We start from the raw sequence: 24740 nt of genomic DNA on the forward strand, positions 1-24740 counted from the left end.
TTCATTTGATTAAATTTTGTGCAATCATGTGTTCAGATTCAATTCGGAATAATTAGATTTTTTTTCATCAACAAATTCAAGCATGTGGTCGTTAAATACTTTATTTATTGGTGCAACATTGTTAAATGTTGTGTTTTCAAATAATTATACAGGTACAAAAATATTCTCCTTTTTTATTGCCACTAGCTGTCGCCCGCGACTCCGTCCGCGTGGAATTAAAAAAAAACTTTAATGAGTAGCCTGTGTTCCTCTAGACTATGTTCTACATCTGTGGCAAATTTCATCAAGGTCCGTCGAGCCGTTCCGGACATACCTACAAACATCCATCCATCTAAACATTCGCATCAATAATATTAGAACAAATCAGATATAGTAATAATAATAGTTTACTTATTAAATGTAATATTTAACCTTAATTTTAGATGAACCAATAATATTGAGAACGAATAAATTGGAGAGGAAAACATTATCGTGTCAACCTAACATAACATATGTGAACGGCTTAGAAGCTTGTATGTGTACAAAAACTGGACATTGGCCTAACAACAATTGTTCATTGCTTTTTGAAAAATTTTACAACGACACAGTATTTAAAAGCAAATGTAAAGAGGACTCTTATGTAAGCGTCCATTGCAACATATGTGAATGTAATGATAAAGGAGAAATAAACATTAATAAATGTACTCGACATACATGTGAAAGTGGTAATATATTAAATAATAGTCGCAAATCCATAGAATCGATACCGGGCAAATGTACCCCAAAAACATGGTATTCATTCGCACCTTGCCAACTATGTTATTGCGTTAACGAGAATAAATTAGTATGTAATCCAGCTAATAGACATTTAGAAAAGCTTATACTTGGTAAATACAGTTTCTCTGTCTGTGGTGATATGTTCTTGAAGGATACTATTGACTTAATACCATTCACTGGAAAACTATTAAGAGTAGGAGCTAAAAACTTTCAATCGAATAATACGCTAGAAATTAAGTATGCACCAGCACCCGTTCCACCTGAATACAATGAGGTACAAAACGAAGAAACAATGAATGCCCAAAGAATGTATGTAGATAGAAGTTCTGATTCAAATTCCATTGAATCTGAAGACGATGATGCGAATTTAAGTAGTCTTAATACTGGTACAAGAATGCCTGAATTAGATAGGATAGCTTCCGAAGAACATGTAAATATTCACAAGCAAAAGAGCGATGAAAATTCGGAAGTTGCGACACCGGTAAGAAAAAAACCAAAGAAAGTTATCACCAGTAAATTTGAAATTAAAGCAGAAGTACCTTCGAAAGTTGGTTTGAGAAATCAAGATAATAAGTCCGATGAAACTTATTATCGTGAAATCAATTTATCGGAAATTTTTAAGAAGTTTTTGGGGCTTCGGAAATCACCTTCGAGAAGAGCGGTATCTTTAGACTCTCGGAGCGCTTGCAAACCTGGTTCAGAAATAGCTAAAGATTGTAACATGTGTTACTGCATGAGAAATGGTAATTTATTATGTACAAAGAAATTATGTTGACAAATCTGTATATAATAAATATTTAAATAACATTTTTATCTTTCCATTACTGTTCAATTATGTTAGTTCTAGAGTTTATAAGTTAATTAAAAATTGATAAATCCAATTTACATTGAATTAATTTATATACTCGTGATCTGGGAATTATTTTCGAAATTGTTTGTATGTGAGTTGTCAGAGATGAGTGTGAGTTTATGCCTGATGCGTTAGTGGTATCAAAATGCTTCCTTTCATCTTGCATATCGAGTCTATTTCGACCTGACAACACAAATATTACTAATGTCAATTATGTACTAATGAGTGGATGCATGGGAAGGGAAAATATTTTCTTTCTGTGCATCCTCTCCTCCGTCGATTAAAGGTAGGCAACGCATATGCAATTGCGTATGTCTATGGGCAACGGTCAATTCGCTATTTCAGCGATTTCAGGTGGCTGCTCGCTCGTTTGCCATCTTATGATACAAAAAAAATTTACTAATTTTAATAATCACTAGTCGAAATCATTGTCTCTATAGACCTCCTACTACTTGATATAATTCCCAACTAGCGACACAGAAGCGTACTAAAGTTGAGCCCCCCATCAGGCCGATTTTGGGTAGTAGTACCGAAAGTGTTATTAAGAGCTGCTTTGGTAGAGCGGTGGAATATTTTACTTTTTAATTTGTTTTTAATCTAAAATGTTTTGAGGCAAACGACTTTAGTGGATGTGATTTCGCGTTATTTTCAAATGTAAAGCTAATAAAATAGTTATTAACTTGACTAACTGCAACTTAATTAATTAGTGATTGATTATGAAATAACAATTAATTAAAATCGATTTAATTTGTTCATTTCGGTTTAAAATTTCGAACAAAATTGTTTTTGTTGAATATATAGAATGTGTTTGTTACTTTTGATTATATACATAGATATTTTCTCATATGTATTTACAGCGCAATATGAACAACGTAAGTACAATTTATATAGTTTAGATAAAACAATTATTTATTTTTTTAAACATAAACATGTTATAATAAATCAATTGAAATGAAAAAAATCCTAAGGTTTATAGTTCCCTCTTAAACTTACATTTAAGGGAGTTAACCAAGGGTCGGCGTTAGGATAAGGCGCAGTTGGGCGGATTACACAGAGGTACAAAGGCATGATAAAAAAGAAGGCGCCCTTGGCCCTAGCAGAGCTAAATCCGTTACTGCCTTAACCTTCTCTAACGCAAACCTGGATCTCTATCTGCTGTCTCTACCACTGTTAAAATATCTTAACACATTCAATGCTACTACAATTTTATCGTACTATTGCCAACAACTAACGTGTAATAAACCATCTCATTCATTCTTGTTGAAAAAAACAGGGATAACAATATTTTTTTATATTAGCGGTGGCTGCTACACTGTGGCATGAACGCTGTAAGAAGAATTCTCACGTACTAAATGATTGTAACTGGTGTTGGTGCGACTCTACTTATCAGTACAGATGTAGTGCTCGCGTTTGCGGACAGGTTGATATGTTTGGACATTTCAACGGTTAGTATGACATTATTTATCATCTTACAAAACTAGCAAGACTAAATACAAATAAAATTATAACACGATCAAACTCTGTAAGAATGGACCTGTTACTTCTGGTTTATCGTGAGTTTCTGAGCATGTCAAAAATAATGACAGGGATTACGATATGTTAAGGGATTTTAGTCTTGGAAAACAACGGTAAATTGCTGCTGACTAAGAGCGAGATTTTTAAGTTAGTAATCATCACTTTGTATTTATTCGCTAAGGGTTACATAACTTAGTTGGGGGTAAAGGTTACCCCCATTCTAAGTTAGAGACGCAAGTTTCCGTTATCAACGTCGATTAATCTTTCGTCAATTTTATTTAAACTTCGCGACTCTGTCCATGCGGAATAAAAAACAATTTCAACCAGATCCATTAAGCCGTTCCGGACATACTTATAAACAAACATTCATCTAAACATTCGCATTTATAATATTAGTAACATTATATGTTTTATTATTGATAGATGCTATTAAGGAAATAAACGTCGGAATGGAAGGCAAAGGTAGCTGGCGTTCAACAGAGTCAGCTTGCGTCCCAGGAGTGTACTACAGACGTGGTACTGTCCTTTGTGTATGCAACGAAGACGGCTACTGGCCTAACCCTGTCTGTAGAGATATCTTCCGTATCCTACATTCAGTTGAAGTAACCCGAGGTATTGAGGTAACGCAGAAATGTGAACCAACCAAATTATATCTAATAAGTTGCAATGTATGTTTCTGTCCGTCAACTGGACTTTTAAATTTAGAATTCTGTACGAAATTAACATGCTCCAATGAAGATCCTGTTTTAAACGCAACTACAATCGAAGAGAAACCAGAGACTAAAGAAGATGTAGAAGTGTACGCAACATGTAATACAACTATGGTTTATTCTCTCGGCTGTCAAACTTGTACATGTCTACGTAATAATCGGCTACTCTGTGACAATTGTACATCTGTGGAAAAAAGTAATTCTAATAAAACGAAAAATAACGAAACGATTTGTGAAAATTATGAAATAGGTCAAATATTTTACGTCGAATGCAATCTATGTTTTTGCGATGATAACTCATCTATGTATTGCACGACGAGGCAATGTTTAAAACGATTCCCTATAAAAGCAATACAGCTTAGTACATTCGAGTCCAGTTTAACACCTGTAGACGATCACGAATGTCTACCCGGTACAAAATATAACAGGGATTGTGAAATATGTTATTGTGAAAAGCAAAATGGTGTAACAACATTCAGTTGTACAATAAAACAATGTAATCCTAAACCGAAAATGGATTTAGTTGTCACCGATTGTGTTCAAGGCACTATATATGAAAGAAATTGTTTAATATGTCGATGTGACATATTAGAAGTTAAAAGAGAAACTTGTATTATTGATACAAGATGTTCAAGGATACGTGGAGACAAAGAAATCCATACACATGGATTAGAATTACTATATGGATATTGTCAACCATTACACATTTACACAAATGATTGTAATATTTGCCAATGTGCTGTAAATGGTAAATTATGGAAATGTACCACTCATAATTGTGTTAAACCAGCTCCTGTTGTTGTTGATTTGGTACCAGTATTACCGGAATACCCAGATCCATGTCCGAAAGGTGGTTCTTATAAATTAGATTGCAATGTATGTTTTTGTTTAGATAATGGTAACGCTATTTGTACTACTAATGATTGTTTAAAAATAGAAAAGAATAAGGACATTTAATTATTAAATAAATATATACATTGATAATACTTTAATTAACTATTGATAGAATTAAAAAATAAACTTAATTAGTAGCTTATGTCTTCTTCTAGACTATGTTTTATTTCTATGCTTAATTTCAGCGAGATACATTCAAACAAACATCCATCTATCAATCCATCCATCTAAACATTCGCATTTATAATATTATAATAGTAAAATGTGCTTTATCAGACTGTTTTATTTGTGAGCCAAATTTCAGCTAAACAAATATAATACAGCCGATTTGGAGATACATACAAACATCCATCTAAACTTTCGCATTTATAACATTAGTAAGATTCTTCCAGACTAAATTTTATTTCTATGTAAATATTCAGCAAGATAAATAAAGTCGTTCTAAAGATACATTCAAACAAACATCCATTTGGACATTCGCATTTATAATATTAGTAAAATGTGCTTTTTCAGACTATGTTTTATTTGTGAGCCGAATTTCAGCTAAACAAATACAGCCGTTTTGGAGATACATTCAAACAAACATCCATCCATTAAACCATACATTTAAGCATTCGCATTTATAATATTAGTAAGATGTATTCTTCCAGACTATGTTTTACTCCTATGTCAAATTTCAACAAGATAAATACAGTCGTCTTGGATATACCTTTAAACAAATATCCATCCATTCATCTAACCATAAATCCAAACATTTGTAATATTAGTATGATTATTATGTTTAAAACCAACGCATTATAGCACAGACTAAATATGTGCGTTCTTGTTTTTTTTTTTAATAACAAAAACAACATCATAATAAGATCACATTTTATTTTTAAATAACATTCTAAAACATTTATCTTAAATTACATTTATTAAATATAACAATGCAATAAATTACAGTAAAATAATAAACTTATAAATATAATAAATCGCTATATTTGTGCTAGATCTTAAATAAAATATAAATATTTATAAATAAAATAGAATTTTAAAAATAATATTTTGATTTAAAAATTATAATTAATTATTTAAAATTCGTTCAATATTTTATTTTGAATACATTTAAATTTCATTATTTAATTCTTTATTGGTATTTCTAAACATAGTTTTTAATAGTTATCACGGACTTTACCATATAGATTTTTTCTACTTATTCTATAAAATACATAATGTAATATATATGAGATAACATTGTAAGTATATAGCACCAGCTAATTGTTGCGTTGATAGAGATATATAAATTTACTAATTACATACCAAAATTAATTATATTTTTTGTTGCCTAAATAAAATATAACAATTCACACTATTGTATAAACAGATGTAATAAACATATAAGATTCATTATTAAAGATCATAAAATTAAAATATTAAATTAGAATTTCTAAAAATAATTTGCAACTAAAAAATTTTATCTACCGAATATTTCGAAAGCATATTCTGAATTTAATTAATAATATTATTTTTTTGTTTAAAATTGAAGATTTTATTTAAATTATTTATTTAATATTTGTTTTTATTAAGTCGGAACATTATTTTTTTATTTTATTTATAATTTAAATATTTATAACATTTAATTAATTCAGAGATTATTTAAATTTTGTTATTTTTTTTTACGATTTTTGAACTAAATGAAGCTATCGTAAGTACCAGGGTAGCATAAGTTAAGAGAATGTATCGTTGACTTGCCTGCAGCATCGTATGAAGGTGGCACGTCTCGGCAGTTCCCGGAGTCGCGCCGCACCGACATACGTACAGGCAGACCTCAGACCTCCTAGTATGTCTTTGACTGTCACATCCACGTCACCTCTGTATTCTACTTCTACTGTCTTACCTGGAAATTATGAAACAAGCCATAAAACCCTACCACAATAACATGAGACTATAATCTGATGACGTCATGTCGTATTGTGTAAAATAAAAAATGTATAGGGATTAACTATATTTGGTATGTTTATATAATGCCTGGGTTACATTATGCCAGTACAGTAAATCGGCGCTGGCATACAACTGGCACAGTTACCGGCGCCAAGAAGCCGAGATATATCTTGCCAAGACAGCGCTACTTTCCTACTGTAGTGGAATAGTGTAAAACAACCAAAAGTACAAATTTATGAATAAAATTGTCTTGTTATTCTAGTTAAAAACGCTAAGGTCTTTGTATAAAAAGTAATATACAATTAAATCCTTATATCTAGGCTCAACCCTGTTAGATAAAAACTCAAAATAGCCGTTGAATTTTAACACTAACCTTCCGACGATCTATAGTCAGCCACACCACCGGAATGCTTCAACATAGCGGTGGATGACGACATACCGTAGAACAGCTTCACCTGCTTGCCGTCCGGTTTGGTGACCACATCTCCTCCACACTGGTCGTGACCAGCAAACATTCCACCCGCCATCACGAAGTCGGCACCAGCACCGAATGCCTTCGCCACATCACCAGGACATGTGCAGCCACCATCCTGAAATCATGGAACAAATTCCTTAAAAAAAAAAAATTCGAACACAACAATACCGCGATCTATAATGATTCCAACGCCATCTAGTGATAAAAACAAAAATCATCAAAACTACTGTTGACATTTTAATTTAGTTTTTAATTAATTATAGTTATTACCACCCTATTCCCAGACAAAATACCCTTGTTTTGACACGTAGCTCTGAAGGATCGTCTTGTTCCTGACGTGCCAAATCAAATAACTCGTACCTATATTTTACGAGTACATTATTTAACTTACAGAAATAATATGTCCCTTCAATCCGTGCGCGGCGTCAGCACACTCGATGACCGCGGAAAGCTGTGGGTAGCCCACGCCGGTCTTGATGCGTGTCGTGCACACAGACCCTGGACCTATACCAACCTGGAAATGAACGAGCACTATAATCTGTTCCAGTTTATCTATAAATTATTTCAGGCGGGAAAAAAGTAAAAAAATGTCATCCCCGACCACTTATATTACTTTTACCTTTTACGTTTATTCTATAACTAGCTGTCGCCTGCGACTCTCTCCGCGCGCAATTAAAAAAAACTTAAATAATAATTATTATGATTTTTACTTGTACTTGTACTTTTTACTTGTAAAAATTGTCTGAAGTTAAATTGATGTAAAATCATGTATTAATGCAACTTATTATTACATTACAAAATACAAACACGAACAAAAGTTTGTTTGGTATAACGTAATCGTGATTGTAAACATAAAATATTTAAATACCTTGATTATATCAGCGCCTGATAAGATGAGCTCTTCAACCATTTCACCTGTCACTACATTGCCAGCCTGAAAATTATAATACGACTATGTTTCATACAATATAGCCTAATTCACACGAGCGCTTTTTAACTACGCTGAAGTGGACTGTATAAGTAAATGAAAGCTGTAGTTGATCGGACAAACTATCGCCTTTATTACTCCCAAACGAATGCACATAGTTACAAAAATAATGTGATATTTATACGTGTTCGCCCCGACTCCAACAAACAATATCTTGTGCCGCACCGTTGTTTATCAGCTGAAGTAAGAAGACGCCGCTTCTTTCAGCCGACACACGATTGTCAAAGAAAACCCGCCCTATAATAGCGTGCTGTGGCAGCACAAGATAAGCGCAGCCGAACCGCGGGTTCCTTGAAATCGAACGTCTTCCGAGCGAGTCCACTTGTAAACGTCGCCAACAGATGCGTTAAAACTCTGCGTTAGAGGCTGTCTTCGTCGCTAGACGCCGCTTTAGCTTTCAAAATGCAACACTGCGCGACGAGAAACATAGCGTTTGTTCTATTTGAACGTTTTTTTTAACGCGCGATAAAAAAATCGCCCGTTAGAATGAGGGATTAGAATAATTAGGTTGGTTTAAGATTTTATGTAAATCCAGATTCATTTTGTTGACGGCTCATAATTTCGAGTCTATTATAAATTAGATTGATTTTAATAACACTGGCTGAATGCAGATTATTTGACTTCACACAGATATTTGATGGAAATAACCAAAGTCTCTTTTTAAGACAAGTTTGAACGTGAATTTTAACACCCGGTCAATTCCTCGTCAATATATCTGAATGATTTTTACGTGAATGAAGTACATAAAAATAATAATCAAGAAATAAGTAAATAAATAAAAGCTACTTACAATAATAGTATGTGTAGGGTACGCAGCACGTACTCGTCTGACATACTCTACAAAGTGCTGCGAGTATCCGTTAGCCACATCTAGACAGATGAACTTTAGATCTTTGACGTTGTTTAGAATCTCAGACAGCCGGTCGAAGTCTGCCTCCGCTGTGCCCGAACTGGCAGCTGAAGACCAAGATTTGAAGGACACAGATTAAAAAAAGTAAGGAAGACCTTTACTGTTTTTTATATTAAAGCTAAACTTTTCTCATAAGGAAAGGATGGGAAGAGGAAGTGGACTTTCCGGATGAGAGGATGCATGGAAGGAGAAAATATTTTCTTTCTGTGTATCCTCTCCTCCGTCGATTAAAGGTAGGCAACGCGTATGCAATTTCGTATGTCCATGGGCAACGGTCACTTCGCTATTCAGCCATTTCAGGTGGCCGCTCGCTCGTTTGCCACCTTATGTTATAAAAAAAAAACTTATAAAAACTAGAAGTAATTACCAAACAATCTGGAGGGACACTTACCCATCTGTTCTAAGCATTCTGGATGATCAGCGGCAAACTTTTTCCATTCATCAATACTGTAATATTTGTGGATGCATGTGAATAATCCGTGCTGTAACAAAGAATTGGAACAAAATGCTGGCATCAATTTCTGTCCAGTTATCACGTAAGACTCCACTGGCTCAGCCACATGGAAAGAAGTTGGCCGTTCTAGCTTTTGCTAGATAAAGGACAAAGAGTACTCCAAGTCCAGGACTAGGTTGAGAAAGGTTTAATGCCGGAGTCCAAGACTTGCGTTAGTTTCATGAGTAGAGTACTATTGCTAATAAATATGTAGAAGTATCAACCACTTCATAATAATGAAGTGAGTCTTCAATTTATTTCAAACGCAGTAAGTACCAGTATCAACTAGTTTAGTAGAGAATTGGTTTCATTGTATGCAAGCAGCGCCGGCGTTAGTGTAGGGCGTGGTTGGAAGACCGCCCAGGGCGCACAGAAAGAAGCGACACAAGCGAACTACAAGTCCCAAATCCCTGTTAACAGTCCCGCCCTAAAGCTATGGAAATATAAATGGCGCCGTAGAAATTTCGCCCAGGGCGCTAGTAGACTTAGTCTGCAACATCACAATAGCTACATCGGAACATTTTAACACTGGTAGAGCCCGCTTTAACATCATAAAAACATGATACAGGGTGTTATTAGTCAAATTTTAGCTTACCTTAGACAATTCTTTAGCCATCTCGAATGTGCCCACGGTATCCATGTTGCTGGCCATGACAGGCACACCTCGGTACGTCTGTCCAGAGTTACGGAATGTAATCTCTCGGTATAAGTCCACCTGAAGACAAAATAAATTGTTAACCAATCTTGCACAAACTGATATTTTAAGGAAAAAAATCGTCGTTAATATTATAAATGCAAATAGATTTTATTTATTTATTTAAAACTGCATAGCATCCTTACAGTATACAACCAATTTGACACTATACACGCTTTACATAACAGTTTACACGATAACATATTTTATAATAACAGTAAATAACACATAACAATGATAAATAAAAAGAAAAAAAATACAAAGATATACAGTCCAAGAATATATCGACGTGTAACTAAACATCAATATTCAAACGTCTTCCACACATCTGTACGCCGCCTCTGTAAATTTTGAGATGTATGGATGGATATTAGTTACAAGGTATCCTCATTAAGGCTGCATGAATCTCGGTGAAATTTGGCATAGATGTGGAACATAGCCTAACACCATGGTGATAGCCTACTAATAAAGATTTTTTTAATTCTGCTCGGACAGAGTTGAGGGCGACACCTAACAGTCTATTGAATTCGAGTATGACAGGCTTGGTAAAAAGGGCTATTAATGTACTAGGTCTATGTAACTACATAAAGTTTAGTAATAAAGCAAAGTCTTAAATTCACCCTCCCTTAAGTTAACAAAGCGTACTTTATCACGCGATCCTGTCACGCTAACCATAAACTAAGAAACTTGTAATTTGTATACTAATTGCGGGCTTTTCTTTATTTCTTGTCTTGTCTGTAGTTTCAAAATTGGTTTGCAATTTTCTTTCGTATGGTTTTTTGTTATGAAATGAAATCACAGTCACTTTAGGGAAATCCCCATAACATCTCTTATATGTTTGTTTTAAAACGGGGAATTCCCGCTTTATTTAAATACACGGGGGAAAGAATGTAAATATTTATCAATTGATTCTGTTGTTCGATGGTTAAAGTTGAAATAAATCTTAATAATATAATAAAAGAGCGTCGGTGGCTCAGTGGTCAAGCACTAGACTTGCAATCTGCAGGTCCTGGATTCGAATCCCGCCATGTACCAATGTGTTTTTCGATTTCCGATTTACATATGTAAATTTATCCGACGTTCTTACAGTCAAGGAAAACATCGTCATGCAACCTGCACATGTCTGAGAAGAAATTCAAAGATATGTGTGAAGTCAACCAACCCGCACTTGGCCAGCGTGGTTAACTATGGCCTAATCACCCTTAACTTAGGGTAGACTCCGAGCCCCTCGGTGGGGACGTATACAGAGCTGATGATGGATATAATTAATGCAAATGTTTAGATTGATAGATGGATGTTTGTTTGAATGTATCTCCAGAACGACGAAATTTGGCATACACAGAACATAGCCTGGAAGAACACATAGGCAACTAATAATGTTGTATCCATCCATCCATCCATTCGTTACTTTTTTAATTCCGTGCGGACTGAGTCGCGGGCGACAGCTAGTTGAATTTAAAAATTAATTTGTCATGACAATTCTGGCAGAATATTTCTACAGCCTTTGCCTTTCGACGACAATAGGTTTAAAACATGCAAAAGTTCACTAAAAAGGTTATGAGAATATTGGCAATAAAACTTGTCCGATATCATTTTGGATTACATTCAAGATAAGAGTTGTAACCGGTAATGAACGATTGACAAAATTAGTTTCAAAGTCATGGCAAAATTATTCACGTGCGATTTATTGCAGTAAATAAACAAATAATAAATAATTTAAGTATTAAACTTTCATAAAAATATTGTTATATAAGTTTGTTAGGTAAATATCATGGAATTCTATGATGTTAAATTTGCTTTATGATCCATACAAAAAGAATATTACGATTTGGTTATTACGTCTTTAAAACAGGTCAAGTAATATTATGTAAGGGTATAGTTTTTTTTTGTAAAAGAATAATGATACTGTATACTTTTTCAAATATGTGTGTAGTAATACTAGTGAGAAATTTGTCACAGCGTAGCTGCACTCAGCATACCAATAATATTATTTGATAATTAAGTTCCACGCATTTGAAAACGTCTCTAGAACACTAGAAACCTCCCTTAACTCTTATTTACAACCTCAAGGTCTAAAGTTTGCTGTACACTTTACTAAGAAACTATCGATATTGCAGATTTGTGCTATGGCACGGTAATTTCAAATTATTTCTAGACACTTTTTGTTATAAAAATCTATAATAACTTATTCTGAAATACGTTACATTCTTTTTTAAATTGGAATTTTATTGTACACAATTTAAAGCCATCTTATATTAATAATTTAAAATATATAGAAACATTTGTAAGCAGTGTTGTTGCTAGTAAATATAATATTGTATAGCACATCTGATTTATGTAGACTGTGTCAGTCGTAGGCGGGCGCGCGTTGCCAGCGTATTTCCGCTGGCAGCACGCCAACATATCTCACTGTAACAATGTCAGCAGAGAGGTGAAATTCTCGTTCCGACGCTACAAGGTTATGTTGGAGAAAAAAGCTAGCCTTCATCTTAATATTGCTTAATACACTGATATAGTTTTTTTGTTAGAAAACTGTTATATTTTAAACATTATTAGTTAGAAATCTTTGTCGCGAATGGCACGCTTTCGTTACAAAGTCAAATGTCAGATTGATTAGTGAGGAAATAAATGTTGATATTTTAATAAGGCTAGTGTTACGCCGATACACCGGTAGTGTCGGATTTTCATTCTAACATTTGTAAGATATTTACTGAAGTTTTTATATGAGATACTAGCTGTGCCCGCGACTTCGTCCGCGTGAAAAAGTAACCTATGTCCTTTCTCAGGGTCTAGACTATCTGTATACAAATCTTTATTTCAATCGGTTCAGTAGTTTTTACGTGAAAGAAGGTCCAACAGACAGACAGACTTTCGTATTTATAATATTAGTAAGGATTTACACTGTTTTAAACTAATTCTATAATAATTTAAGAGCATAAGTGAGCTACGTTACGAGATACATATATGTGGTAATGTTGTCCACTTACCGCGGGTTTCGGAGTCTAGAATCGCCGTTTAAAAAATGTTACCTCTGGTTTCCCAAGATGAAGGACATTATCGTGTCACAATGTTAGTTAATAATGTTAATGTACCTCCGAAACAGCTGGACCGTTGTTTTGAATTTTATATGCATATTCAGTACGTCTAATAATCGACTACTATCTACTTTTTCATATGCGCGGACACAGTCGGGGGCGACAGCTACTATTTTATATAGAGAGATATGGTTTCAAAAACCCACGGTTAGTATCTGCAATTTCATTTAAATAATTCTTGATTTGACTATCGCCTAGTCATCCCTAAGTTAGGGTAGGCTCCGCGTCCCTCGGTGGGGACGTATAGTGAGCTGATGATGATAAGTTCATGATTTTTGATAGAATATTAAGCTTTATTATTTTCATCTCCGTATTTTTATTTAAATATTAAACTCATAGTTGTTTGAAAACTATTCAATCGCCAATGACATCATATATACAATGCATTAACTTAATAGCCATGTCGACACGTGTTTAACATTGCTATTTACGTAACTGAGATATAAATATATTCATAAATAAGTATTTAAAAAAAACTGGAAATTATATTGGCATAACAGTTTCGCTAATAAAAAAAAGCTTAATTAGTCTATGTGTTCTTCCAGACTATGTTCTACATCTATGCCATTACGATCAATGCAGCCGTTATAAAGATACCTTCTAACATTCATATAAACATTCGCATTTATATTAGTAAGAAATTCTAGATCCAATCAGCATTATAAACATAGACTAGGTAGTTTTGTGTAATATCTGAATTCCAATCAATTTGACTATATGTAATCATCATCATCATCATCATCAAGCTGCCCTTATCTACGGAGGTTCGGCACGATATGTACTACTCCTCCATACATCTTTATTAGCTGTCATGTCTGTCACCCCTTCTTACGTATATCCTCTTTCACACAATCAATACAATTTGACGATATGTACCTACTGTTTGCATTGCATAAAATCGAATTGACTATTTATTCTGTCTGATGTTAAACAACGCAAAGTACACGCACTAGATAATTTTAAAATCAATAATGTACCTTTGGTGGGGTTGCTTGGCAACGGTACCCTACTTTTATCAACGACAGGAGAAAGGTTAGGTAAAATAACATGAAGGAATTCAAACATGGGGGGAAACTGTCGTGTTTCAGTTTACTTAACAAACATATAGGTTCAATAAACATTGGGAGAATTTAGTTCTTTATTTCATAGGTTTTATTTTGTTCAAGGTTTAATCGGCATTTACCTTATATCAAATAAAAAAAAATAATTAGTAGCCTATGTGTTATTCCAGATGATGTTCTATATGTATGAAAAATTTAATCGATATCTAACCAACCGTTCTTTATATAACTTTTTACAAACATACATGAAAACATTCGCATTTATAATATTAGTAAGAAGTAAGCTTGTTTGATGCAAAATATATTTTGATTTTCGAATAGGTATTCAAAAAGACAGACTGTTCTCTCTCCCTCTCTCTATCTCTTTCTCTCTGTCCGTCGTCACCCCTGAGCCTCCTCTTTTCAACCGACTTCAAAAAGGAGGTTCTCAATTCATCTGTATACTTTTTATTACTTGACCACTTCGTATGGTGTTTCTCGATTGCGTATAGTCTTTGACAATTTGACGATGTTGACGTCGTTATTCATTTGGTTTTAAGCAAGTCATATTTTTGGTCTGTATTCGATTGATCGTATTAAATCACATTCTTCAATACGTCCATTAACCCTAGAAACTTATAAATAAATATACGAAGACCTCAAATGAGTTTCCGCGGCCGAGGTATATTTGACAGTTCATGATGCCAAAATGAAATTAACATCGAGAAAATCTAATAATAAAACAGCATTTATAACGCATACGGCCTTTTGAAAAATAGACTTAGACATGTAAATAATACTATCTAGAGAATTTAATGTAACACTAGCTATCGCCCGCGACTCCGTCCATACCTATCGAAAAAACCTTTATGAGTAGCCTATGTGTTCTTCCAGACTATGTTCTACATGTGTTCTGAATTTCATTAAGATCCGTTGATTCGTTCCGGAGATATCTTTAAACAAACATCCATCCATCTAAACATTCGCATTTATAGTAATTCGCATATTAGTAAGATGTATTTAACTACGATGTAAAAATTAGTTCAAGTTAAAAGACAAATGAATTCGCAAAAGAAAACAAATTGTCAATAATCTGTAAATATTTCCCGCCAGTATTAAAACAATCAGTACCTTTTTCACAAAGAATAAAAAATGTTTCATTAAAAAAAACAACTGATGACAGTAAAACAGCTGAAAGTTTCCTTTCCGCTGAACCTTGATATTGCAATTTGAGTAACATCAATAAAAACAATAAATATTTATAACTTACGTCATTTCTGCTACGTAATGTACTTCTTTTTGGCCGTAGGAGGACATCTTTGAAGTCTAATTTAACCTCGTTTATAATATTAGGCATTTTTCACTCAACACTGCAGTCTTAATTTAAAACAAAAAATTCGCGCACACTCTCTCCGCGCCAGTTATCGACTGGCTCACAGACAAAAAATATTACGGTCGCAGCAATGAGTGTTGCCATATATAATTTAAAATTCGACTATTAGAAATTGAATAATTATAATATATGCTACATTATATCATCATCATCAGCCAGTGTCAGTCCACTACCCTGAAAAAGCCTTACGCCGTATACGGCCACGAAACAATAAAATTTGACCTCCAGAACTCGGCAGCTCTCTCAATTAAAACATTAAAATTGTATGAACGTTTCATATGATTTAATATTCTTTGTTTCCTTATTATATCGATTACTACTAATTTGAACTACAAAGTTGTAGATAAATAAAAAATATTTTTAACACGATATTGGGAGATTTCATTGGGATGGCAACATAGATATTGCTGTAACGTGACTCGTGACGTCACGTGGGCGGGCAAAAGTACGAATTTCAGCCACTAGGTGTAAGATGAATGAAAACTTACACATGTCTCTCACAATTTTATAAAAATAAAGGTTAATTTCAATTATTTTTATAATTACTAACTTAAACAACGTTTGGCGGTATTTTAATTTTATTTTAAACTACAAGATTAACATTTTAAAACTGAACCAGATACAATATATAGAATATAAGATAAAAATATGTAAATTGCCTTGTTATTTTACTAAATATTACAGTTCAGACTGTGTTCAATGAGGGCTCCTCGTATTTGATATTATCTATCACAGTTGAAGCCTTCATTTCGCCAATATCTGTTGGAAAATATTAAATACATTGAACATTTGTTAATTAAATAGCGAAGCCCAAAAATCTATGCCGAAAGATCAATCCAAAGATTATTAGAGTGCTCTAATCAGTAAAATGATTCGCGATAGATTTACAGGGCTCGTTAAAGGGTAGGAAGAGGAACGGAAGGAAGAGGAAAGAAAGGCTCATCTTTTAGGTATGTCTTACTCACCAATCAATTATTCCCAAAGTCCTCAAGAGTCCTAAGATGCGAGGTATGCGAGAAAAGTTGAGTTGAAAAAAAGGGTCTACGAGAAAATTTTCGAGAAAAGGTACACATTGCCTAATTTTCCTGTCCTCTCCCTTCCCATCCCTTTCTCATAAGGATGGTAAGGGGAATTAGATTTGACAGAAAAGAAGAAATATTCTGTTCTTATTCATCCCGTCCTCCGTTGATTAGAGGTAACGCAACGCATCTTCAATTGCGGATGTCAATAGCGATCGCTACGTTATTTTAACAAATTAAAGTGGCCACTTCACTTGCCTTATGATGTAAAAAAATCATAGACTTACCAGATTCGTAAACCTCCTCTTGTTCAGGCCATTGCTCAACGTGTGGCATGAATACAGCCTCCTTGTAGTTGCCGTATCCATCGCATTGTACATCCGATGACGTGCGACATTTCTCACGGGCGCAATCTAGAAAGAAGAATATTTTTGACAACCCATCTGCAATTGCGAATGTCTACGGGCAACGGTCACTTTGCTATTTCAGCGATTCCAGGTGGCCGCTCGCTCGTTTGCCACCTTAGAATATAAAAAAAAATATAAGAGAGTCCCCTTGCACACGAACAGCGGTAACACTGAGGTCTTCATTGACGCCCATGGACATCTGCAATACTAAACGGTACGGTTGCTGGCCTCTAACCCTTATTGTGGCAAGATTTCTTTTTTGAAGAAAAGCAAAAAACAAAGTTAAAAAAAAAACTAAGTGAAAAATGATTTTATAGTGATCGTATATTTTTATAAAGTTGTATGTACAGTCAGCGTCATATAGATCGTAACAGACAAGATATGCAAATATATAGGTACATCAAAAGTAATCAATTATATCGGTACAACAAAAGTCCTCAAAATAATAGATACATTCACCCTGCTCAAATACATCGGTACATACACAGCGTCAAATATATGAGTACATGCAAGATGCTCATAAATAACTCCGTGATTGATAAAATGAAAAAAAAATAGCCTGAGATTCAAACCGGTAAACTTACATATTACGGCAAACATACTAGAATACTGCGCCAAACTAGTATATATTGTGACAAGGCAAAATTTGTTAATACGTATCTGTCATATTCGGCGTGACAAACTTTTATATTTAAGCGTTATGACAGGAGAAGAAAAATATTGGGTTGCCCAGTAAGTTCGTGCCGATTTATAAGGAAAATTGAAACCCTGTTCTCTTAAATTTTTGGAAATGTTTTTAAATTATATTGGTACGACTCTATACCTAAAACGTCTTTTATTTTTGGCTAAAATTTTAAAAATTAGTTTTTATCTCAACCAATGAAATGAAATTATTCACAATATAGAAATTTTTGTGACGTTTGATAATGGTGGAAATCCACTTTAGCTACAGTCTATTGTAAGCTTTATATCGAAAATCAGAACGAACTTTCCGGACAACCTATAATGTTAATACAAAGTGTCAAATGAATGTAACAGAAGTAGTTTATTCCAAATTGTATCACAAGTATATAGAGATAGAGTTCAATTTTGTCAAATGTACCGATATTTTTGCGCACCTTGACTGCTTCGTTACTTATGACGCTGTGGCTGCTACGATATTTATGAGCATCTTGCATGTACTCATATATTTGACGCTGTGTATGTACCGATGTATTTGAGCAGGGTGAATGTATCTATTATTTTGAGGACTTTTGTTGTACCGATATAATTGATTACTTTTGATGTACCTATATATTTGCATATCTTGTCTGTGACGATCTATATGACGCTGACTGTACGGTATACTATACAAAATGAACATAAGGGTTAAAGAAACAAAATCTGGATGACGACCAGCTTTGCTCGGTATTTTTTTTTTAAATTGTGGTTTTTGAAAATTATATTTAAGTACGAATTACTAATAAAATGATTAAATACGAATAATCTTTTTCGATCTTACCGATAGAAAAAGTTAAGTTTATGTTTAAGTTGAATATCGATTAAACTCGAATAAAATGACATTTTCTAAAAATGATTCCTAGCTAGATCGATTTATCGCCACCGAAACCCCCTATATACTAAATTTTATGAAAATCATTGGAGCCGATTCCGAGATTCCAATTATATATATATATATATATATATATATATATATATATATATAATTGCCCATTTAAAGATATAAGATATTTATTTACACAGATATATGATTGCATATATTATAAAAGACACAGATTATGCATATATAGAAATAAGAATATGGAAAGGAAAATGTTTTTATGTCTTGACTTTAATGATAGGTCACGACAACGCGCGTGTCTTATCTCACAAACAAACTATTGAGTTATTCTAGCTTTACTTTTTTAGAGAATCTAAAGAAAATAGGTCAGGATATTTATAAAGACCCTTTTCTAATAAAGGAATGATTTATTTTTTCTTTATCTGCTTTTGTTAAGAAACCAGAACTCATTGTTTCTGGAGCAACTATTTTATTAGAGGAAGCAAAGAAAGAAAACAATATGAAACATATTTTTATAGGAAAAGGCGCCAAATAAGCAGCGGATCACCTAAAATTAGTTGAACCACAGATGCGAATAAAGGCGATGTTTGATTTTCTTGATGGCCATTAACTTTCTTAGCCAATTTAAAAAAGGAGGATATATAGGAGAGAGTTGAAAAAATATTGTAGAAGAAAACCTGGCCTCTGATAGTTAGCCATTAGAGGTGGAGATAAAAAATATCTCACCGCAGTTCATATTTGATACTTCCACTCTGGGTACTTTTATTCCATCTATTTTGCTTCCATCTTCTAGTGCGCAGTAGCAGACGAATCGACGACACTGTCATAAAATTAAAAAAAATATTTTCAAAACTTTAGAGAGAAATGTATTAAAGCAATATTACTTTAATAATTTAGAGTTGATTTATTCAAATCTTATGTTTTATAGCTGTCGACCGCGGCATTATAAGTAGTCTATGTTTTCTTCCAAACTATGTTCTACATCTGTGCTAAATTTCATTTCAAGATCGGTTGAGCCGTTCCGGGAATACATCCAACATCCATCCATCCAATGATGCATTTATAATATTAGATAGATTGAACCCGGTACCTGCACTGGTGCGTATAACCATAGCGGAGTGCATTGCGGAGCTTCGTGATGAAGATGACCATTCACACCGTACTTCTTTTTAAAATACTTCATCTCTTGTTTACATGGCTCTAAAATGTTGCAGACAAAAGGAAATTAATTAATTTTTACTGAAAATTTAATTTGAAAAAACAAAAGAAATAAAACAGATCGGACAACTGTCATTCATCTTTTTTTTTACGAAAACACATGTCTACAACAAGCCTGTAGTTTATAGTACAGCTAAGAAGATTAATGAACAATAACATGAGACTGTCTTGAAATTTGATCCTGCCCTCTCTATCATTAAATAGATATTTGTATACGGTGTATCTTTGATTTGGGATTAGGGTCTCATGTTATTGTGTTCGTGTACTAATAACCTAAAGCACCAAACGGCAGTTGCTCTCTCTTCAAACGCTGCATACTCCGCGACATTAACGTGTGCGTGTCTTGACAGATGCCTTGACGACACACCAGCCCATCGTCACAGCCAGGCTCCAGGAACTCTTCCTCTATCTGATACATGATAATTGGGGCTAGATAAAATGTATTCGCTACAAAGCGAATCCATAAGGAACTTCGAAAATGTATAGAACTCGTCGCGCGTCAGTTCCAAACAATTTTGAAGTTCGTAATGGAATAGTTTCGAAGCGAATGCACTTAGTCTAACCACGATGGTATATTAAATAAAAATGCTTAAACACTAAGGTACCAATTACGAAGACTAAGGTTAGTGTGAATAGAATCTTTATTTTTGTATGTGATAACGGTAATAGGATAGGGTAAAGTAGTATCAAGACTTCTTTGAACCAAATCTCGACTTTACATCAAGGTTTTGGTCACATATATTTATAATAGTATGTAGTAGTATGGGGGTTAAGCACTTGACTTGCAATCTGCAGGTCCTGGGTTCGAATCCCGCCATCTACCAATGTGTTTTTTGATTCCCGATTTACATATGTACATTTATCCGACGTTCTTACAATGAAGGAAAACATCGTGATGCAACCTGCACATATCTGAGAAGAAATTCAAAGATATGTGTGAAGTCAACCCGCACTTGGCCAGCGTGGTTGACTATGGCCTAATGAACCCTAACTTGGAGTAGGCTCCGAGCCCCTCGATGGGGACGTATAGTGAGCTGATGATGTGGTACGTAGTTTATTGATGTACTAACTTCAATTTCTTCGCTTTCATTCAGTTTATGTATTGTTTTCTTGAATTCTGCACATTTTTGATTCAATTCTGTAAAAATAAAACGATTACTTTAACAACATTTACTTAACTTTTCATTAATCCTTAAGTCCCTTTAGTAATGATTTTATTATACTAGAGTTATCCTAAGCTTGAAATACGTACGTGTTAAGAAGAAAATCCGATACACTGCCGGTGTATCGGCGCAACACTAGCCTTACTAAAACGTCAACGCTTATGTCCCCTCACTAATCAATCTTGACTTGGTAACGAAAGCCATTTTCGCACCAAAGGATTCTAACTAATATTATCTAAAAGTACCTTCATCATCCTGAGTTTGCGGTTAGCTGTTAAATATCATACTTGCGTACAAATGAACACGTTTATTCGATACCCATTTTCGTGACGTCATTTGAAAAGTTCGGAAAAAATTGTCACAGCATAATTATCAAATTACAGCTCACCAAAGTGGGAACTGAAATAAATTCCCTCACTGTACTAACGGAAAAATGTGCTGCATCGTCCACAACAGTTGCAGTAATCCTTGTCGGGGAGGAAAGCACCCTGAGGGCATTGATCTTCGTGCACTAAAGATTGACAATCATAGCCGCGACAGGATACTGGACACTCTTCCACAGTCGGTGGCTCGTAACGGAAACTACGACGACTAGGGCAAAGTTTTTTAATTAAAAATTTGAAGTTAAAGAAAAAGCAATGCTAAAGTTATAAGTTAAAAACGAGTTAGCTATACTTCTATTACTATACAGGTTGATTCATAATGGACGGAAAAGTTTTATAGAGGTAAAGCACCTCAGTAGCTACCGTTTAATCCCAAATACACAAATACAATGTTATTTTTTTAAACAAGCCTAACAATTTTTTACATTAAGCATCACTCTATATAGTTACACAACTTTTTAAATAGCAATAACAAAAAGTTTTATAATGATTTTAAGTTCTATTATCCGTAGAAGAACTAAAGTATGAAGGGAAGAACAAACTTACACGCTCAAAGTATCTCTGGGTAGCGCTGGTATAGTTACTGGAACACCTAAGATAAAATTAATTTTTATCACTAGACACTAAATGTTCGTTTCTGAGACCAAAATTTCTGTATAAAAGACTAGCTGTCGCCCGTGCGCGCGGGATTAAAAATAGATGTTGGCCGATTCTCAGACCTACTCAATATGCTCGCAAAATTTCATGAGAATCGGTCAATCCGTTTCGGAGGAGTATGGGAACGAAAATTGTGACACGAGAATTTTATATATAAGATATCGTCACCGTCGTCATGTTTGACAAAGCAAACATAATATGTTTTAAACAGGAATTTTAGTAACACACGGTAAGAGCCACACTCAAGATTGTTAAATGATCGCTTATGATCACTTACCGCGGCTTTCCAAATCCAAAATCTCAGTTCAAAACATATTGTTATCTCTGTGTTATCAAAAGTAAAGACAGGGACGACGATTTGCTTAATACAGAGATCCTGACCTGAGAAATCCACGGTCAGTGTTCATTTCTTATATTTTATTCTTTATATTATAAATGTCTGGTCCTTACATCTGCGTAAAACAGGATCGCATCGTAACGCTTTAACTTCTTGTTCAGGATGACCCCAATAAGGATTGCAGCCCGCTCTAAAATCTAAATGGATATTCAAAATTTTTACACCAAGAAGAATCTATTGTAAAAACAATCTACTAAGTAATCAATAAAAGAAATGCTTTAAAATACTCATTTTATAAAGAGTATGGTTTTTTATTTCATTAGCTTTCGTCCGCGGCTGTGTCTGCGCGGAATTAAATAAAAACGTACATAATTAGTAGCGTATGTGTTCTTTCAGACAGCCAGATATACCTTCAAACTACCATTCATATATCCATCCATCCATCTAAACATTCGCATTTATAATAGTAAAATTGCCATACCAACAGTGGTGACTGGTAAAAATTCTTCAGTATCAAAACTATATTCGTCTTCCATACACGATTGATCTAATTCTGAAACAATAAAGAGCACTGAAAAAGTAACATTTAAAGCCTACAAAAGCAAATAGCCGTAAAATTCAGAATATTAAAGCTCAGCACTTCTTTCATAAGTTCTGTCATTGTCTATGGTTTCATTCAGTCATTTTGGGCGCCATAAATCACAAACAATTCACTACAGCAATGGTTCTCAAACTTATTTTGTCTACTGCCCACTTTGAGAATAAATATTTTTTTAGCGCCCCATATTTTTACATATTTAAAAGCCACTATAATTTCAAATTAAATTAATTAATTATTGTGACCTATAATATATATGTATATTAACGGAGAATTCTAAAGGAAACTTTTACTATAACCCGCAACTTGAGACCTGCAGCGCCCACAAGGGGACGTTATCGCCCACTTTGGGAAAGACTGCACTACAGTATCGCAATTATCGTGTGTACCTCTATAAAATATGCACTCGTCACAACATCTGCATTGAGAATAATCAGCTGGCAGGAACATGGTGCGCCATTTGCCGTATTTCTGATCACAGTATGTACGATACTCGCTCGGGATGACCGTTCTCTCTCTAAACAAAAGACAAAGACAGACAACACAGAATCTCAATCTCTTTACTTTTAAAAATCTGTGGAGAGGAAAATAAGTAAAATTGATTCATTAAGCTATTATTTTTTTTAAACTTTAACTGTCACATGCAAAGTAGTTTAACTAAGGGACTGCTTAACTAACCACGTAATAAAAACTAATTATAAAGGTATCTTACTTGCAAGAGTCCTTAAATAGCTCGCATTCTGTCCGGTTACTGAAGCGTGGACATTGTGGACAAAGTTGATAATCTGAAATGTTTTACCCGACAATGTAGAGATAAATAAAAAAAGTATTTACTCTTTCTCCATTATTTTAAATTAAAACAATTAAGATATTCTGTCATTATCTTCATCTCATTCGCTCTTTAAACATTTCAAATAATTTCCCAACCATAAGCAGTTCTGCAAATCGGCCTGACAGTTCTCCTGGCTGGCAGACGCAAGGCGCTGACATCTGATGGACTCTGTTCGCACTTCTCGTAGTCTATGCCCTCTTCATCATGACGGACAAGTGTCAAAATCTCTGTTTCCCGCCAATATTCACTTGTGTCTTGCTCTCTGTCTATCAGCATTATAAATGGAAGGTACTGTAATTAATGTACACATTTTATTGCGTAAAAAGTAAGAAACAAACATATTTAGCGAATTTTTATCGGTTTATTGTGGTAGTATCCAATCTAAGTGTTTTTCATTATTTTTTGGTCTATCCCAAATTAAATAAAAACCTTATGTTCTTTTCAAATATTTGATTAAGACAGAGCTGAGTTGGCACATTTGGCATAAATGTACTTTTGATACTGACGTGCCAAATCTAATGCTGGATATTTACTTTAGTCGTATCTTTATTAATATGTTTACCAATCTATTTAAGGTATTTTACTAGAAAAGCTGTAATAATTACCCTTCGCGTAGTATTATCTGTTTGATTTATCAACGTCCTTGCTTTTGGATCTATAGATAATAAGGGCAAACTACTTTTGCTTCCCACACTGAAACAATAAACATATAGTACATTTACAATCACAAATTGAAGTAGAAATGTGTATTTTAAATTCATTTTTTCATTTTTTATATTCCTTTTGTTAATATTAAGTTTGCTGACAGATGTTTAATCTTCTAGATGGA

General features: G+C 34.0%; 4 protein-coding genes across 5 annotated transcripts; 2 read left to right on the forward strand and 2 right to left on the reverse strand.

Moving 5' to 3' along the window:
* Positions 1 to 25: 25 nt before the first annotated feature.
* On the forward strand, positions 26 to 1531 carry LOC106125158 (uncharacterized). Its single transcript, XM_013322291.1, has 2 exons — positions 26 to 152; positions 423 to 1531. Exons 1-2 carry the CDS (start codon positions 83 to 85, stop codon positions 1529 to 1531), a joined length of 1179 nt encoding a protein of 392 aa, XP_013177745.1. The 5' UTR covers positions 26 to 82.
* Positions 1532 to 2376: 845 nt separating this feature from the next.
* LOC106123748 (uncharacterized) lies at positions 2377 to 4815 on the forward strand. Its single transcript, XM_013320189.1, has 3 exons — positions 2377 to 2478; positions 2905 to 3051; positions 3545 to 4815. The coding sequence occupies exons 1-3, from the start codon at positions 2409 to 2411 to the stop codon at positions 4786 to 4788; spliced, it is 1461 nt and encodes a 486-aa protein (XP_013175643.1). The 5' UTR covers positions 2377 to 2408; the 3' UTR covers positions 4789 to 4815.
* A 1517-nt stretch (positions 4816 to 6332) lies between these two features.
* LOC106122904 (GMP reductase 1) lies at positions 6333 to 15758 on the reverse strand. The gene is made up of 8 exons (XM_013319086.1): positions 15614 to 15758; positions 10110 to 10229; positions 9413 to 9503; positions 8902 to 9068; positions 7992 to 8057; positions 7515 to 7637; positions 7022 to 7238; positions 6333 to 6604 (listed from the first exon to the last, which is right to left on the reverse strand). The coding sequence occupies exons 1-8, from the start codon at positions 15698 to 15700 to the stop codon at positions 6435 to 6437; spliced, it is 1041 nt and encodes a 346-aa protein (XP_013174540.1). The 5' UTR covers positions 15701 to 15758; the 3' UTR covers positions 6333 to 6434.
* A 585-nt stretch (positions 15759 to 16343) lies between these two features.
* On the reverse strand, positions 16344 to 24740 carry LOC106124041 (uncharacterized). Of its 2 annotated transcripts, none has more exons than XM_013320604.1 (14): positions 24517 to 24740; positions 24007 to 24202; positions 23792 to 23864; positions 23469 to 23596; positions 22963 to 23034; positions 22595 to 22678; positions 22034 to 22079; positions 21532 to 21695; positions 21012 to 21079; positions 20224 to 20350; positions 19814 to 19923; positions 19450 to 19543; positions 17043 to 17168; positions 16344 to 16495 (listed from the first exon to the last, which is right to left on the reverse strand). In XM_013320604.1, exons 1-14 carry the CDS (start codon positions 24670 to 24672, stop codon positions 16422 to 16424), a joined length of 1518 nt encoding a protein of 505 aa, XP_013176058.1. In that variant the 5' UTR covers positions 24673 to 24740; the 3' UTR covers positions 16344 to 16421. The 2 variants fall into 2 exon arrangements, with proteins under 2 accessions (XP_013176058.1, XP_013175981.1); XM_013320527.1 differs by having other exon boundaries at positions 20215 to 20350.

The sequence above is a fragment of the Papilio xuthus genome, unplaced genomic scaffold (genome assembly GCF_000836235.2).
Source record: "Papilio xuthus unplaced genomic scaffold, Pxut_1.1 DF829758.1, whole genome shotgun sequence".
NCBI lineage: Eukaryota > Metazoa > Arthropoda > Insecta > Lepidoptera > Papilionidae > Papilio > Papilio xuthus.

Excerpts from the sequence above, each read along its gene's own strand:
- LOC106125158 (XM_013322291.1), top strand. The coding sequence starts at position 83 with ATGTGGTCGTTAAATACTTTATTTATTGGTGCAACATTGTTAAATGTT. Across the intron at positions 153-422 it reads GTTTTCAAATAATTATACAG|ATGAACCAATAATATTGAGA; the intron begins GTACAAAAATAT and ends CCTTAATTTTAG.
- LOC106123748 (XM_013320189.1), top strand. The coding sequence starts at position 2,409 with ATGTGTTTGTTACTTTTGATTATATACATAGATATTTTCTCATATGTA. Across the intron at positions 2,479-2,904 it reads TACAGCGCAATATGAACAAC|CGGTGGCTGCTACACTGTGG; the intron begins GTAAGTACAATT and ends TTTTTATATTAG. Across the intron at positions 3,052-3,544 it reads TATGTTTGGACATTTCAACG|ATGCTATTAAGGAAATAAAC; the intron begins GTTAGTATGACA and ends TATTATTGATAG.
- LOC106122904 (XM_013319086.1), bottom strand. The coding sequence starts at position 15,700 with ATGCCTAATATTATAAACGAGGTTAAATTAGACTTCAAAGATGTCCTC. Across the intron at positions 8,058-8,901 it reads ACCCTACACATACTATTATT|GCTGGCAATGTAGTGACAGG; the intron begins GTAAGTAGCTTT and ends TATAATTTTCAG. Across the intron at positions 7,638-7,991 it reads CAGGCGCTGATATAATCAAG|GTTGGTATAGGTCCAGGGTC; the intron begins GTATTTAAATAT and ends GTTCATTTCCAG.
- LOC106124041 (XM_013320527.1), bottom strand. The coding sequence starts at position 24,672 with ATGAATTTAAAATACACATTTCTACTTCAATTTGTGATTGTAAATGTA. Across the intron at positions 23,597-23,791 it reads CTATTTAAGGACTCTTGCAA|AGAGAGAACGGTCATCCCGA; the intron begins GTAAGATACCTT and ends TCTTTTGTTTAG. Across the intron at positions 21,696-22,033 it reads CCCAGAGATACTTTGAGCGT|TCGTCGTAGTTTCCGTTACG; the intron begins GTAAGTTTGTTC and ends ACTTTGCCCTAG.